This window comes from Schistocerca americana, chromosome 3 (genome assembly GCF_021461395.2).
Source record: "Schistocerca americana isolate TAMUIC-IGC-003095 chromosome 3, iqSchAmer2.1, whole genome shotgun sequence".
In the NCBI taxonomy this organism is placed as follows: Eukaryota; Metazoa; Arthropoda; class Insecta; order Orthoptera; family Acrididae; genus Schistocerca; species Schistocerca americana.
Genome location: NC_060121.1, coordinates 636,970,061 through 636,988,269, shown reverse-complemented (window position 1 = coordinate 636,988,269; position 18,209 = coordinate 636,970,061). Strand labels below are relative to the sequence as shown.

The 18,209-nt window shown below is 43.1% G+C and overlaps 1 protein-coding gene across 2 annotated transcripts in view; it reads left to right on the top strand.

Annotated features, from left to right (window-relative positions):
- LOC124607199 (DEAD-box ATP-dependent RNA helicase 20-like) overlaps positions 1-18,209 on the top strand; it is a 44,891-nt gene that overhangs the window by 8,174 nt on the left and 18,508 nt on the right. For both annotated transcript variants that reach the window (XM_047139424.1, XM_047139422.1), the window contains one exon: positions 10,281-10,392. In XM_047139424.1, coding sequence (XP_046995380.1) covers positions 10,281-10,392 — 112 coding nt within the window. The remainder of the gene's footprint in view (positions 1-10,280; positions 10,393-18,209) is intronic.

Here is an 18,209-nt window from a genome sequence, read left to right as displayed (position 1 = left end):
ACTGGAAGAACCTTAAATAACGCATGTAAGCAGTGTTAAAGATAAGTGCAGAATACTGGCATAGACTCAATGTGCTGTAAAAACAACACAGTAGCCTCTGACATGGTGGGCTTATGTACCCCTTTCGCGTGAGGCCCTGAGAAAACTTATCAAACTGCTGATACCTATTCTGCTAGCACATATCTAAGCTGCCAGCATCCAACTCTGGCAATGGCAGTTGTGCCATACGGTCATGGGTGTGGGTGGATGGTGTCTTTGGAGAGCTGTTGGAGCAGGTGCCACCAGGGCAGATGGACATGAAGCATATCAGATTACACCAAAACAGGGGCTGCCTCACCAACCAGTATTAGACATTTATGTGGTAATTTAAACTCCTGTTGCATTCCATACGCCGGTTACCCACATCTGGGAGTGAAACAATTTATCCAGTACTTTGTAAGTACTTGAACTGACAGGGATACTTTTACTGCAATATCCCATCCCAAAAATAGAAAAAGCTAATTGACTTGAAATACTAAAGTTAAATTCTCGCAAAAGCTAATTGTTTCGAAGTGTGATATATTTTATATTGTCCGCAGTAGAACAAGGAGAGATGCCCTATAATACATTAATTAAAAAGTGAATCTCCCTACAGCTGATGAAGTGAAACTCTTCCATTACTAGATTTCATAGTGGTCAGGTTAAGTCATTGTTTGGTGTAAGTAATTTGGTGATGGCAGACTGTTATAATATGAAGCATAATGAAACAGAATACTTTGCATTATACTAGAAACTTTGATCGAAGTTTGATAAGAAATTTAGACTGCAAGGTCTGATTTTTAGGGTGCAAATCTACACAAAATGAAGTGAAGTGCAACATTAGTATAGTATAGTTGTATCATTTCAGCAATAAAATGTATATAAAGTCCTTATTGTTGTCATTGAGCAATAAGGCCTGTAACATCTCATTATTACTATAATTGCAAATTTACAATGAGCAACAAAATGGCATGCTTACATTATGAGATGAAGACAGATAAAATTCAGGAGACAATTTGAGCCTCAATTAGTTTTTGAAATTGTCACTCATGTTAAACGGTGTCAAAGATACTAGATACATTTAGAATTTTGGGTTAAGCATATCGGATTAGTTTATTACAAACCTGGAAGTTTTTTTTAGGGAAGTCAGTATCCTGTGGGGGTTGTTTTAATTTTTTGGAATACACAATTTCTCACTATTAGCTAATTTTGCCCTTAGGGCATTTTCAAGCTACTTGGTGGTGAAACAAATGGCAGAAGTTGTAGCAGCTTAAAGAACCAAAAAGTCAGAAATACACATGAAAACTTCCTACATCTGTGACACAGAAAGACTGTAATCCCATCTTATCTTACACACATTAATGTGGGGAAGGACCACCTCGTAGTGTAACAAATAAAGGTTGCTTGTGAATGTATTGCTGATGAATACAACCTGCGTATACATCACTGAGTACAGTTCACATAAAATATGAAAAAATATGAGTTGGGTGTGATAATGGTAAATGATTTCAACTTGCGCAGATGTGAATTCCATATGTAAAATTGTAAAATGCAACCCATATGCGGGCATTTGTCGCTTTGTCAGTAAACAACAGTAATAAATTGACACACTGAGAATTTTCTCACTGTGGGGTGATATGTGCATTCATTCTTCCCTAACTGGGCAGCTATGCTTTTTGTGTTACTTGATGCGTGGAGGTGGTCATATTCAGACACCAGACCTTTTTAAGTGGCACAAGTCCATTCTTTTAAAATGAGATATCATGTAAAATAATTCTACTCTAAATTACAAACTAGGTGGTACATCATTGAAGATTACACACAGTTGTATTGACATATTTGTCGTGTGTGCCTGATAGGTAATACATTATATGAGGGTTGCCTGGAAAGTAATGCACCTCTTTTCTTCTCATCTAAAAACAATGCTACGAATGTGAAATGTTTCATATGTATCATTTGAAGTCTCCTGAGTTAGCACCAAGATTCTGTCACTTCAGACACACAGTGTAGCTGCAGGACAGTTTCAAAATGCCATCTGTAATGTGATGTACGTTAAAAAGCAATGTGCTGTCATTGAATTACACTGCAGAGAAAGGAACTGGGGAATGTTCACAAACACTTATGCAAAGGCTATGGAGCATCTGCTTTTGACAGAAGTACAGTTGGTCACTGGGAACAGAGGGTGAGGTCATCAGAAGGTGATTTGGCAGAGCCACGATTTTCAGCGATTGGTGAGACCATCCATAGCTGTTACACCTGACCTAAACCTCCTGGGCTTTCACTTGTTTGGGCCATTAAAGCATGTCATTCAGGGAAAATGTGTTGAGGGCGATGAGGTGGTGACTCGCAGGGAAGCCCTGACTCCGCGACCAGAACAAGGATTGGTACTGACACGGCGTATGCACCCTTCTTTCGTGCTGCAGGAAGGCAATAGAACAGTATGGAGATTATGTGGAAAATAGGGTGTAAAGATAAAAACACCATTTTTGTGTGTAATTTTCATGATGTTCAATAAAGAATTGTTGAAGAAAAAAATATGGTGCTTTTACTTCCTGGGTGACCCACATACATTAGTGTATTGCTGTGACCACAATTGGTGGTTCATCAGTTCAGCATGAGCCACAGTGGTACACTCTACTCACTGGGAGGATATAGTGTGAGCCACCCGTGGTACATGCTGGCACGAATATGTTGAAACATGGTAGTTGATATTTCAAATAAAACTTCACATGACATGGTCAGTGTCTAAAACTCAAATGGCATACATATTAACAAATTTAATTGTGCTTATTGTATGATAAGAGGTATAAAAACACATAGCTTAAACTAAAGAAATAACCATTTGCTCAAAGCAGTTACTTCATATATCAGAACTAAGTTACACACGGACTCTCAAAATTTTAATAGCCTTATATCGAAAATATGTGAAACATTACATTGAAAATATGTGTTCAGAGAAGCCGGGGAGTGCACGAGGCAGCAATGAACCAGCCACATCGACAAAAACACTGCTCAGTCAGAAAACTACTAAGATATGTGTATAGAGCGAGAAATTATCAGTCTTCTGTCTGCTTGATGAGTGATTGAATGTAATACTCAGCCAGTGAGACCATTTCATCCAACTGTTATGTTACCTTGTAAAATGGGACAGCTTAAAACAGTAGTACAGGTAACGAGCAAAATACTAAATCCTGGATACAGATATGAAAGCAGTATAAAATTCAAACATCTGGGAATCGTGTACCATTTGTGGCAGAATGTCCAATATGAAAAGTTATATCATACATTTAAGTAGAAAGATACATTCCAAGCACATGGGAAAATGCATTAAATTAAAAATGTTTAAAAGTTATATGTACATTGTCTTAAAATCAAATTTTCAACTTCTGTTCATTTGAAATCTCTTCTTTGTGTTCATTAAAATGGTTAACAATCTTGATCTCTGATTAAATATTCACAAGACAACCTGTACCTAAAATAAAATTTTCACCCTGCATTGGAGTGCACTGGTACGAAACTTCCTGGTAGATTAAAACTGTGTGCCAGACTGAGACTCGAACTTTACCTTTTGTGGGCAAGTGCTTTATAGGCTGAGCTACCCAAGCACAACTCATGTCCTATCCTCACAGCTTTACTGCTGCCAGTTTCTCGTTTGCTATTGCAAAAGACAAACATCGTGAGGTAGTGTTGTCTGGCACATTTTTAATGTGCCAGGAAGTTCCATCCTTCATCTATTTCATGTAATGTATGCAGAGCATTGTCAGTATCTGGAGTGGCACTGCTCTGTTCTGAAAATGCCCCTCGGGCAGAAAGATTTTAATAAGGAATTAATAATGACGTGACCAATTGTAGTGATGCAGTGATCCATGCTATTCATGGAAGGGCATGTAGAGCTCAGAGTAAAGATGTGTGTGATTGCAATTAGTTTGTAAACATTGGGCCACATAATATGGGAAAGTATTACCAAACAGTTGCAAAATCTACCTGCTGGAGAGGATTTGTAATCTCTGTGGAGCCAAGATGAATGAAGGACCTCGGATACCATAGATTTCCAGCACTGAGGAAGACGAATATGATGTATATAAGCCATTGTTATATACTACTCACAGAAAGCTAATGAGAGGTCGTTGAGACAGTGATATTAGTTTGTTCCCATATAATATATAGCCTTCTGTCAGAGGTTGTGACAATATGCAGAGTTAATGGGAACCAGTTTTCTTCTTCTGTTGGGCTTCAGACCTTGGTGAGCCTTGTCTTTTTCGATGATTTACCTCGATATTTCTCGGTTTGTTTGCCACTCTTTTTCCATCCCTGGACTCGGATGCTGGTGAGGTCCACTGTCTCAATGCATCTTCTAGGTCTCCTTTCCCACTTATGAGTGCATTACACCCTTCATTATTTTCTTTGGACTTTTATCGTCTGCCATTCTCTGCATGTGTTGTCCATTTACAGAAATCTACATGGAAGGAAGTAGATGTATGCAGAGGAAGAACAGGGCACAGCATAGCTGAACCCTGAGGTAAATAGTTTGTAAGGCTGAATGTCTACACCAATGTAGGAAGGGTGTTCAAGTAGTAGTGTTAGGTGTAGCTGCGAGCAGTAATACATCAAAAACAGATTTTGCTCAAGAAGTCAAAATATCACCGCACTAGCTAAATACAGCAGTCATCAGCGACTAATAAACACTCAGAAAGGTAAATTCAGATACAGAAATCCCTTTTTGTGTAGGGAATGTGAGTGTGATGGAAAGTGGGTGCACTGTTCCATACTGCTGCAAAATATGTGATAAAAGTTCCATAATATAGGGCGTGTCAAAAGAATCATCTGATTTGGCTCGTCTATATTTCTCAAACTAGTAAACATGCACAATTAATTTTTTCTTGATGAATGGGTAACTGTTTTCCATACCTTTCCATAGATGTTTAATATGCCCCTTGAGATGCATGGCAGATGTCAGTTTGGTATTAAAATTGTTCTCACACAACAGTGAGCATGTCTTCACTCGAAGCTCCCACAGTTGCTGTTATGTGATGTCTCAGTTAATTCAGTGTTGTTGGTAATGGAGGCCGATAAACAGTCTTTCATAAATCCCCGCAAGATAATGACATAGTCGGGTCTGGTGACCTTGAAGGACAGTAATGTAAGGCTGAACCATTTGATCCAGTGGGACCCATCCATTGTTCAGAAATCCTTTGATTTAAAAATTCCTGCATTTCCGGGTGCTAGTGTGGTGGAGCACCATCCTGTTGGTAAATGAAGTCATTCAAATCAGTCTCCAGCTGTGGGAAAAGAATGTTCTGAAGCATATAGAGATATATGCATCCTGTAAAAGTGTTCTCAGCAAAGAAAAATGGACCACACACCCCTCCATGGCTGCTGCCTTGGCATACCAAAGACATTGTAGTACCTGTTCAGGATAACTGAAGAGTCCTAAAACTTTGATAAGTAGGTCTGCAAATGATGACACTTTCAAACAATTTTGCGCCAAAGCTGATTTAAGTAGACACAGTAAGAAGGTATGCTGGGAGTGCTAAGTCTCGTCCCTGGGTGTGTGCACCTTGGTGTGGGCCAAGCTCTGTAGTCTTCTGGGCCACCAAAGATCCATAATTGTACAGTCTCTTTCATTCAGTAGGGTGTCTGTACTGAAGGATAGACTATTGCTGAACACTTGCAGTCCACATTGCAATGGCATTGGTGTCATCTCACGCAACTGCCTTCCAGATGTGTGACAAACTGGACATCAGAGATTTGCCTCTGCAGCACACGAGGTTGATCTTCATACCCTTCCTTGAAGACGATAGATCTCAGCTGACGATCCATCCTCCTTGTAAAATCTCTGTTGCCCATGTGGCCAGTATCATCTGGTGGATGCTCCCCATAAATTGTTAATCAAAATGTTTCTATATCTGTTACTATACCAACTTTGTCTGAGGCCTTGCTGTTCTTAAGGCTATTGATAATTTATTTCTTTCCTGTTCTGTGGTATGAAGTTGGTTGGTGGAAGGATGCTCATGGAAGATAAATCTCTCCTTAGGTTCCTCTGTGTTGAGAAACTTGGAAGTACCCTGCAAGGGTATTGGTGTAGTATTTAAATGCTTTACATCAGGTTTGCAAACCTGAGGAGTGGGAGCTGTGTGTGGTGTGATCTTCTTGAATCATAATTACCTTGGATTTAAAATGACTGCACACTTTTTCATATGTACACCTAATTGCATGTGGTTTGGAGTAAATTTACTTAATACTGTTCAAAGGGTACTTTAACCCGAACACTGCTTCAGGTGTGCTTGCCGCATGCTGTAGTGTGTGATGTCTCACTAGCTTAAGCTGGCTACCAGTGCCAGGACCCATCTATGACCGACAATTTCATGTTTGTTGAGTAATGTACTCTGGCCTGTATGTGCTGTATTGAACAACTTCGGACTTAGTTTGCGAACTAGGTGTGTAGAATCCAATTTGTCTGCCCTCTTGGTGCGTGCAAGCAGGAGGAGTCATCCAAAAAACAATGCACAAGGGAAATGAAGTGCTTACTAGAACATACTAATAGCAAAACATCTAGAATCGTTTACTTATATACTCTAAATTTTGTTAAATATAAAAATATCTTGTACTTGTTTTCTTTTTACATGTGGTGCATTTTTGTTTTCAAGAATCGGGAAGCACAGAATTTTTAAAGTTGAAATGATGAATGCACAAAGATTTTGCACACCAAGAGCATTGGACAAGTCCTATTTCATGACAGTAATAGGAAGGAAGAGGTGAATTCCCCTCTTTCTCTTGGTTGACCAGCTGTACCAAAGTGCATGGGCAGCAGAGGTGGGACAAGTGTTGAGGAAATCACTGTGTGTTATTATGCATAGTTTGTGTCTCTGATTGTGATGGCAGACATACCCAGTGTTGGATGTGTAGTCTGTTTTCTTAGCTTATATTTTATTGTTTAAGTGCAGTTATGTATACTGTTAAGTCAATGAAACAAGAAAATATTTTGCATTTACTGTGTACAGAGTTCGATCAGCTGCAATATAATGCGGAAACTATGACCACTAGCAAAGAAGTTATTGTAATCTAATCATTGAAATCTGATACTAAAGGTGTTACCAATAATGGCATTCATGGAAAGTCTTAAAACTTTTAAGGATAAATATGATAGAAGAGAAATGTGACAGACCTTGAGTAGGAAAACCATTACATTTTGGCATTGTTAAAAACAAATTTGAAGCTGTAAAATGTAAAACAGTCAGATTATATATATATATATATATATATATATATATATATATATATATATATATATATATAAAATCTAATGTTTGTACAAGGGGGAGGGGGCAAAAATTGCTACAGGTGTGAGGAGAAATGAAGCTATGTGTTTCCAAGTATGTATTCAATAAATTTGTAATTGCTGTGGACAGACCAGTACCAGTAAAATATCTGGATATACAGAAGTAGGCTTTATGAGGGTTGACAGTAATGTAACATTTGTTAGACTTCATCAAAATTGATTCATTAAAGTAAAACACTGGATTGTTTAAAGGACAATGAATAATTTCATCACTCGAGTACAAATAGATATTGAAGAATTGAAGAAAAAGGCTTATGAATTTGTGAAATTGAAAATTGTATTGATTGGAAAGGCCAGTGTGTAGAATTCTGACTTTGTAGCAAAAATCCCTTAACACTTCCACAATACAGCCCATTATATATTCAAGTGGAAATTTGTCAGCCTTGCTCAAAGTTTTGAAAGAAGAAAATTGCGAGCTGGGACCAAAAGTTGAAAGAGATCTATATGGAACAGATGAGAATCCTTGTGTTCACTTCTCAATGTTTGATACATTGACATTGGAGCTTATAAGGAAATGGTTTATGTAGGTTTATATACATAGTATGAATAAAAATCTGTCTTGTGTTCAGATTCAAGGATTGGAGAAAATAAGAAAAATATTTAACACCATTGATAAGCAGAGGAAGGAGGTGAATTTGATCCTTGGTGGAACAGATAATGTCAGCCATTAGACATACATTTCAGCTGTGGAAAATTTTCTTGAAAAATTTTTGCACATAATTGTAAAATTGATAACTTGCATTTAAGAAATAATACCCTAAAAATTCAATCCATCATTCACAATCAGTTTTCTTCTTCCAGATTGGTCAGTCTTTTTAATTATGCATGGTACTAGAGTGGTTACGTTAAATGGAAACTTGCACATCTTCTTGCTTTGAATACTGTGATCCAGCCCGTGACTCCTGTCATGAAACTGCAATTGTCTGATGTGCTTGGTGTTTAAAATCAGTGGATTCAGCATTTTTTGCCCCAAACAATGCTGTGCATCATTAATGTACAGATTTACAACAATGTACCCACAGTTCCAAATATGACATAATTGCATCTGAAAAGGTAGAAACTTCAAGGGGGAAAACCAGATGTAAAAAAAGAGAACACAAATAAAAAATTTATATTTCATAAATTAAAAGAATGATATAGGCATTGAAGCAGGCACATCAGGCATGAGTACAATGGTTTAGAGATACAGGGCTATTACAAATGATTAAAGCGATTTCATAAATTCACTGTAGCTCCATTCATTGATATATGGTCACGACACACTACAGATACGTAGAAAAACTCAGTTTTGTTCGGCTGAAGCCGCACTTCAGGTTTCTCCCGCCAGAGCGCTCGAGAGCGCAGTGAGACAAAATGGCGACAGGAGCCGAGAAAGCGCATGTCGTGCTTGAAATGCACTCACATCAGTCAGTCACAACAGTGCAACGACACTTCAGGACGAAGTTCAACAAAGATCCACCAACTGCTAACTCCATTCGGCGATGGTATGCGCAGTTTAAAGCTTCTGGATGCCTCTGTAAGGGGAAATCAACGGGTCGGCCTGCAGTGAGCGAAGAAACGGTTGAACGCGTGCGGGCAAGTTTCACGCGTAGCCCGCGGAAGTCGACGAATAAAGCAAGCAGGGAGCTAAACATACCACAGCCGACGGTTTGGAAAATCTTACGGAAAAGGCTAAAGCAGAAGCCTTACCGTTTAAAATTGCTACAAGCCCTGACACCCGATGACAGTCAAACGCTTTGAATTTTCGGTGCGGTTGCAACAGCTCATGGAAGAGGGTGCGTTCAGTGCGAAACTTGTTTTCAATGATGAAGCAACATTTTTTCTTAATGGTGAAGTGAACAGACACAATGTGCGAATCTGGGCGGTAGAGAATCCTCACGCATTCGTGCAGCAAATTCGCAATTCACCAAATGTTAACGTGTTTTGTGCAATCTCACGGTTTAACGTTTAGAGATAGGAGCAGAACAGAGAAGACACTGGAAATGAAAAATCCAAATCAGTGGAGACTACATATTCGTGGTGGTGGAGTTACACCCCCCTCCCTCCCACTTTTTAACTCCACACCAGTGAACTTCAACATGAAAAAATTTGCCCACATGCACTTATTCTCTCTACCACAATTTATTTCCAGGTCTGAGTCAAAACCCCCAAATAAACCATCCCTAGGGGGCAGAGGTGGAGGAAGGACAGTGGTGATTGAAGAGAAAAACAGCAAACTAAGCAAGAAAGTCTTTGGAAATGAGGAAGAAAGTACTGACAGTGGGACTGAGGGACTGTAAAGGTGGCTGAGTAGGGATGGGGAGGGGGGGGGGGCAGTGCCAGTGGGGGGAAAATGACAGTTGATGTGTAGACAGTAGCAGTGAAAAGATGTTCAGTGTGAAAGCTTCATCAGAAAGGGAGACTGGGTAAAAGGATTTAGAATTTCTTTGTGTTACAGAGTGTGAATATATGTGCATGCCAAAATTTTTGGTATCTTAGTGTGTGTGTGTGTGTGTGTGTGTGTGTGTGTGTGTGTGTGTGTGTGTGTGTGTGTGTGTGTGTGTGTGTTCTTCCTTCTCTAGTTGGAGACACAACCTAAAAAGTGTGTAGGCTAATAGAACTGCCTTGAAAGTTGTCATTCTGTGTCATGTTGAATCATATGCAGTGAATTATGTTCACAAAATCTGGTGTTTTCAGTTTATAGCCATTAACATTTTATGTGAATTGGTATGGTTGATCAAATTGAAGACAAAGTGGCTGTATAGTTAAAATATAGCACTATTTTCTCCTGTAGAGGCCAGCTGAGAACAGGATTGAATCATGTAGTTAGTATTAAAAGTTGTATGAAATTCTCTACACTAAATTTTCAATGATAAAGATATATATTGTTGAACCATTTAGGTATTGTTACTGGATTCTCATACATGTCAAAATTTCTTTGTAGGAAGCAAGGATGGTCAGAGCCTACAGCAATTCAAGCCCAGGGGTGGCCTATTGCACTGAGTGGCCGTGATTTGGTTGGAATAGCCCAGACTGGATCAGGGAAGACTCTTGCTGTAAGACACTATTTACTTTGAAGTTACTTGGATGTTGGGTTGTAATTGTAAATTATCCATTTGCTATTAAATGTTTTTACTTTTTGAAGTGTTACATTGAATTTTGTCAGTGGATTTAATATAGTTTTTTCCCAATCAAAATAGTGCTGGCTTGTCCAAGGATTGTACTTCAGCTTATTTGTGCACATTCATCTCCTTAGGTTGCAAGAAGTACTACCTGTTTACTGTTATTAATTGGATCAGACTTTCATGAAACTCTCAACCTCAGTTGAATTTTTTCATGTTACTCTTAAAATCGGGAGTTGAAACGAAATTTGCTTGACATAGCCACTCAGATGTGAACATTAGTTAATAATCCCTGTTGAAAATCGTAAGTCAAAACATGTTGAACCTTCCTGCATTTTATTACTACAAATCTTAAAATGTGTGCCTTCATTTGAGACGTTTCACAGTCCTGATTAGTCACTCATTTTTCAGTTCGTTTGCTATTGCTAGTGTACCAAGTCATGACAATACATTGTTGTATCTTAGCCATGTGGTAGTTTTTGTAGGTCCTAATTTACTGATCTCATGGTTTTCATTTTCTTGTTAGGACATAAGTGTTTCTAAATTAATTTGGCTACCTTTTATTGAATTAAATGTTTTAGGTTCTTGACTTTCACTAATTCAGTACCTCCGTCTTAGTAAACCTACCAACCATAGCAACACCTCCATTTGGAACAGCTGTCAGCCATTCCATACCAGGAAGCCCTTTCAATACAGCCTGTGTTCTCAAGTCTAGTGATCAACAGTCTCTCTCCATACATATCAAGGGTTTCAGTGAGACGGGTGAATATTATACAGAAACAGAGGTCCTGTGCCTTCTCTAGTCACCTTAAACCTCCCACATACTCACCATCTGGCTACAAAGGAACACTTCCCTCATGACTCAGTACTGTTCAAGACTGGAGCAACCGAATCACATTCTCTGCCAGGCTTTAGACTACCTCTTGCTTTGCCCTGAAACAAGGAATTTCATATCCACTAATCTTACCACCCCTCCCATAGTGGTATTGTCACCCACAAAATCACCTACTCATACTTGTCTGTCCCTACTCCAATCCTGCTCCCAATACCTTGCCTCATGTCTTGTATCCCTTAAATAGACTAGATGCAAGACCACCTTCAGTCTGGTCACAGCCATCTCCTATCCCTCACAGATGGGGCAACCTGTGATTTATAAACTAAGGTGCAACCAGTTTGCTGCTTTCTATGTGGACATGACAATTACGAAGCTGCCTGGCCACATAATAGCTGTCAACAAACTGTGGCCAACACACAGTTGGACAGCTAAACATATTTTCCAGCACAATATACCTCATTTAGTTAGTCCCTGTTCTCCACCTGCCTATCTCCTTCCCTGCTTCCACTCCAGCACAACACAGATTTCTATTCTGCCAGTGCACCCACCTTTTTCCCCCTTACCCCTCCCTCTCTTCCTCCCCACCTCTACTGTTCTCTCCAAATCTGACTGCACCTGGCAGCTCTACTGTCTACCTGCAGGCTCACAAGCAGTACTAATTCTCCCCCACCCTAACATGATATCCCCCTGTGGGTCCAGGAGTTAGGAGTTATTCCTGCCTGTTGTATGAGGCAACTAAAAGGGGTCTCTCACTTTTCGGCCCTACGAATTCAGATCTCATTCTATGGTTTGATCTGCCACTTCCACAATTCTACAGAAGTGCAGGCCATAAGGGGAAGGACGCCTTACGTGGTGCACGAGTTATCCTGAATCTCTTACCGTGGCTTTGCATCTCCACCTGCGATTCAAATATTTGGGCTAGGACACTTTCTGGTGTATGCCATCTTATGATGTTGTCTCCTGTCCTCTTTTTGCCCCCATGGCAAAACTGGATTTCTGTGCCCAATATCCAGCACAGTAGCCAGTCCATTGTGGTGGGGCCGTCATGTACCCATTTGGTGGTAGCCCACTGACAACGCTGTAATCACACTGCTGATGCCCAAGCTGTAAACTCGCCACATATGCCAAGGAGTAGATTTCTGTCTTCCTGGGGCATCAGGACTCCTGGCAATGCTCATCATGGCAGCTGGCCTTTGCTGTGGCTGTGTGGTGCCCGTGGGGAGAGCCCCTGATCGGAGAGGGAGGCATCAGGGTGGATGATACGCAATGAAGCAGACTGACAAGGGGAAGGCCTCGGACATGGCTAACCGATTCAGCTAAAGATTTGGCAGGTCGCTTGTGTACAACCTAAAAGGAAGGGCTCTAAGATATTTTGGCTCAACACCTAACTGTTTTTGAGAAAATCGCCCCAAAAGATTGACAAGCAATCGACTCAAAAGTGGTGGGATCAATAGATAATTGTAAATAGAGCATTTCTCATCATCAGGTATAGGGTCCACAAATGCATACTTTTCCAGAAATCGAGGAAATAAACTTACAGCTGCCGCTTACGTATCCATGTGGTAAAGGCCTTTCGCCGAGAGTGCCGATATGGCAATGGCCGAGGTAACTGGCTGGGATGTTATTCTTCTCATTTGTATTTTTCCTTATCTCAATTGATAGGGGTAGGAGGGTTAATGAGGCAAGTAAATCAATAAGGAAAGAGGCAAGTAAATTTCTTTTGGGATAGTAAACAGGTAAAATGTTACTCCTGGTCACTTCACAGTGGCTCTTCCAGTCACTGTTACATGTCCTCACTTCTCTTCAAACAACTACATAGGTGGTACTTGCAACAGCTTCCTCTGGCTCCTCTCGTGCAGAAGGGGTCCCTTGGGGACCCTCTTCCAATGTCTCAACTAATGCCATGGTGGACACTCACCAGTGGCTCAATGAGCCAAAAGCTGCTGGATGAAGAGCTTCAGTCTTCCTCTGTGCCTGAAGCTGCTTCAGAGAAATCTTCCCAGCAAGCCTCTAAACAGAAGCGAGAGAGCAAGCAAACTAAATAGTAGTCTGCTAAGAAACAGGACTGTCTGGTGGCCCCAACACTGTCACTCCCTATCAATTCTGCACCTGAGGATGCGGTGGAGATCTTAGCATCCCCTGCGGACCTGGATCGTACTGATGCCTCATCCACCATAGAAATGACTCCAAATACTCAATCGGTGACCCTGAGACATAATCTGCCTCCTTGAGTGCATGACTTCCCAGCCTTGCGCTAATGTCATTCTCCAGTGGAATTGCAGTGGTTTTTTTCCACCACCTGGCTGAGCTATGGCAACTCTTAAGCTCTACCCCTCAGGGGATCCACAACTCTTTTATGGATACGTGCGTAGCGAGCATGGGACCCCGAGCTAATGTGGCCTTCCTTCCTTTCCGGGCTGCATGCCTTCCCTTTCCGCATCCTTCCCCATCCCCCATCTTCGCCCCCCCCCCCCCCCTCACCTCTGGCTCTTTCCTTCCCTTTCTCCCCCTCTGGGAGTATGGTTTGTGCCTACGTCCGGAGACGGACGCTTGTAAATGTACCGCGTTCTTCACCTTCCTTGCTTGTATGTCTTCATCTTTCTTCGTCCTTCTCTTTTCCTTACCTCTTCTCTTTACCCTTTCCTCCGCTGCGGCATTTGAGACCTCTCTTCTTTCCTTTCCCTGTCTCTTTCTTCCTCCCTGTGCGTGTCTGAAGGCCGACCCACGCACTTCCATGCGTAGCCGGTGACGGGGTAACGCGTAATTCCCCACCCCGGGTAGACAGGTAGGACACGTACGTACCCCCTGGTAACGGCCAGGCCCAGGGAGGGGTGGTTACCCAAGCTGATACCTTCCGAAAGTGCCGATTGGTCCCTCCGTCCGTTTGTCAGGTGGTGTGACCTGAGGTGTGAACAATCACCTAAGGCGGGAGTGCCCTCAGTGAGGGCCCCCACAAGGGAGGAGCGCGCCATCGGAGACGCCGGTAATCATGGGGGATTCTTCCGCAATGGTTTCCTCAACTTCCACTATGTCTGCTCACAAGTGTAAGTTCACTGAGTCTCGGCCACAGACAGTTCTTCCATCGTTGCCACAGTTCCTTGTTGTTTCTCGGTCTGACGAAGGTCACGACTTCTCCACGGTCAACCCTTTCATTATTCAGAAAGGTGTCGACGCAATTGCAGGTCCTGTAAAGTCTTGTTCCAGATTACGGAATGGCACCCTGTTGTTAAAAACACACAGTGCCCTCCAGGCACAAAAATTGCTGCGTACTTCTCTGCTCCACACCTTCCCTGTCCGGGTGGAACCGCATCGTACCTTAAATTCCTCGCGTGGAGTCGTTTATACATGCTCCCTCGCTGGATTGTCTGACGAAGAAATTCAGCACTACCTGTCTGACCAGGGCGTAACGGCTGTTCATAGAGTTATGAAAAGGGTTGACACGAACATCTTTCCAACCCACACTGTCTTCTTGACATTTGACAAAGTTCAACTCCCATCGAAAATCAAAGCAGGCTATGAGATAATTTCCGTTCGCTCTTACGTCCCAAACCCTACACGTTGCTATCGATGTCAGCGGTTCAATCACACCAGCCAGTCCTGTTCCAATCCGGCCAAATGTGTTACGTGTGGCAAGGATACCCATGAGGGTGCTTGTCCACCTCCATCCCCTCACTGCATCAACTGTATGGGTGACCATGCTGCTTCCTCTCGAGATTGCCCCGTTTTTAAGGACGAAAAGCTCATCCAGGAAATAAGAGTGAAGGAAAAGGTGTCGATCTTTGCTGCTCGAAAATTATTCGCCAGTCGACAGCCCACTGCCTCAGACAGGAAAATACAGCACTGTCCTTGCTTCTCCTCGGCCAACAAAGGAGGCGGCCACGCAGACTTGCGACCTCACCTTTAGTGCCACGGTCGTCAGATCGGCCAGTGCAAAGATCGCCCGTTCAACCTCCCCACTCTATGGCTCACCCTTCGTCGGGTTCTGCTAAATCTCGAGCCCAAAAGTCAGACACAAAGTCTTCGAAAAAAGAGCATACTCGTGAAGAGTTTTTACGTACCACAACTTCACAACCATCGGTTCCTCCTTCATCTAAACATCATACTTCCAAGAAGGCTACAAAGAAATCCAGTTCCTCTCCTCCTCTGCCAAGGCGTGTCCCATCTACAGCACCACCTGGCGGAAATCGCCCTCGGCCGTCTTCTGTGTCGCCGAGGCGCACTGCTGGTGGCCGGTCAACCGGCCGATTGCTGGTGGCAGGAGCTGCTCCTGACCAACCTATGGATCAGGATCTTCTGCCTTTGGCTGAATGCCATTCCATGCTGTCAGTCGCAAGCTCTGAGCAGTCGTTGAGTTGACAGCGACCTTGGTCACAGTCCTCAATTTTCTGTTCACCCTATGTCCATTATCCACTGGAATATCCGCGACATTAGAGCCAATCGGGATGAATTGTCGATCCTCTTACGATCCTACTGGCCGGTCATCTTCTGTCTTCAGGAAACAAAGCTGCGTCCCCATGACCGCTTTATTCTCCCTCATTTTCAGTCTGTCCGATACGACCTCCCCTCTGTTGAAGGCACTCCAGCCCATGGAGGACTCGTGATTCTTCTCAATGATACTCTCCATTATCACCCAATCCCCTTTAACAGTTCCTTCCAAGCTGTCGCCGTCCGTCTTTCCCTTTCTGGATACACGTTCTCTCTTTGTACTGTATACATTCCATCGTCCACACCAATGGCACGAGCTGATCTCCTTCATCTTCTTGGTCAGCTTCCACCCCCCTATTTGCTGGTTGGGGACTACAATGCCCACCACCCGCTTTGGGGATCTCCACATCCTTGTCCACGTGGCTCCCTATTGCTAGATGTCTTCCACCAAGCGGATCTAGTTTGCCTCAACACTGGGGGTCCCCACATTTTTGTCTGCCTCCACGACAAATTTATCTCATTTGGATCTTGCCGTCGGTACTGTTCCGCTAGCTTGGCGCTTCGAATGGTTCGCCCTTGATGATACACACTCGAGTGACCACTTTCCATGTGTCCTTAGACTGCAGCCTCAACTGCCATATATGCGCCCGCGACGCTGGAAGTTTGCCCAAGCCGATTGGACACTTTTTTCGTCTCTAGCGACATTCGATGACCGTTGCTTTCCCAGCATCGACGATGAGGTCACACATATTACCGACGTTATTCTTACAGCTGCGGAACGTTCAATACCACGCACCTCCGAATTGCCCCGGCGCCCCCCAGTTCCTTGGTGGAACGAGGCATGCCGTGACGCAATACGTGAGCAGCGACGTGCTCTTCGCATTTTCCGTCACCATCCTACTTTGGCCAACTGTATCCGCTATAAGCAGCTCCATGCGCGATGCCGTCGCGTCATCCGCGATAGCAAGAAGGCAAGCTGGAAATTCTTTAGTAGCTCATTTAACACCTTCACTCCCTCCTCGGAAGTTTGGAGTCGGCTTCGACAGTTCTCAGGCGCGCCTAGTTTCTCCCCGGTCTCTGGGCTCACTGTCGCGCATGATACCTTAGTGGACCCCGTCACAATTTCTAACTCATTGGGTCAGCACTTTGCTGAGATTTCGAGCTCTTCAAATTACCCGCCAGCATTTCTCCCGAAGAAACATGCAGCGGAAGTGCGACATCTTGCTTTCTCCTCTCAAAATCACGAAAGCTACAATACTGTTTTCTCCATGCGGGAACTCCAACATGCCCTCTCTTCTTCTCGCTCCTCCGCCCCAGGACTGGATGGTATCCATGTCCAAATGTTGCTGCATTTATCCACCCATAGTCTGCGTTTCCTCCTTCGCCTTTATAATCGAATTTGGACCGACAGTACTTTTCCCAGATGATGGCGGGAAGCTATCGTCGTTCCTGTTCCGAAACCTGCAAAGGACAAACATCTCCCCTCTAGCTATCGCCACATTTCTCTCACGAGTAGTGTCTGTAAGGTTTTGGAGCGTATGGTGAATTACCGTTTAGCTTGGTGGCTGGAATCCCGCAGTCTTTTAACACCTGCCCAATGCGGATTCCGGAAGCATCGTTCTGCAGTTGACCATCTTGTTGCTCTCTCCACTTATATCATGAACAATTTTCTCCGGAAACGCCAAACGGTAGCAATATTTTTTGATCTGGAGAGAGCATACGATACCTGTTGGAGGACAGGCATCCTCCGCACACTGTTCTCTTGGGGCTTTCGAGGCCGGCTGCTCCTTTTTCTTCGCGAATTTATGGCAGAGCGCACATTTAGGGTGAGGGTGAACACTACTCTCTCCTGTACTTTCTCCCAAGAAAACGGGGTACCCCAGGGCTCCGTGCTGAGTGTTGTACTTTTTGCCATCGCCATAAATCCAATTATGGATTGTCTCCTTCCTCATGTCTTGGGCTCCCTCTTTGTGGACGATTTTGCGATCTACTACAGCTCTCAACGGACAAGCCTTATTGAACGACATCTTCAAGGATGTCTCGATCGCCTCCACTCTTGGAGCATCGAAACCGGCTTCCGTTTTTCTCCCAGTAAGACCGTTTGTGTTAATTTTTGGCGACGAAAGGAGTTTCTTCCACCCTCCTTACATCTAGGACCTGTCAACCTTCCGTTTTCAGACGTTGCTAAATTCTTGGGTCTTATGCTTGACAGAAAACTGTGCTGGTCCTCCCACGTTTCCTATCTTTCGGCTTGCTGTCTGCGATCCCTCAACACCCTCCGTGTCCTGAATGGTACCTCCTGGGGAGCGGACCGAGTGGTCCTTCTCCGCCTTTATCACGCCTTAGTGCACTCGAAATTGGACTATGGAAGCATAGTTTACTCCTCTGCTCGGCCGTCTATTCTTCGGCGTCTCTACTCTATCCACCATCGTGGATTACGTTTAGTGTCTGGAGCTTTTTACACCAGTCCTGTGGAAAGCCTTTATGCTGA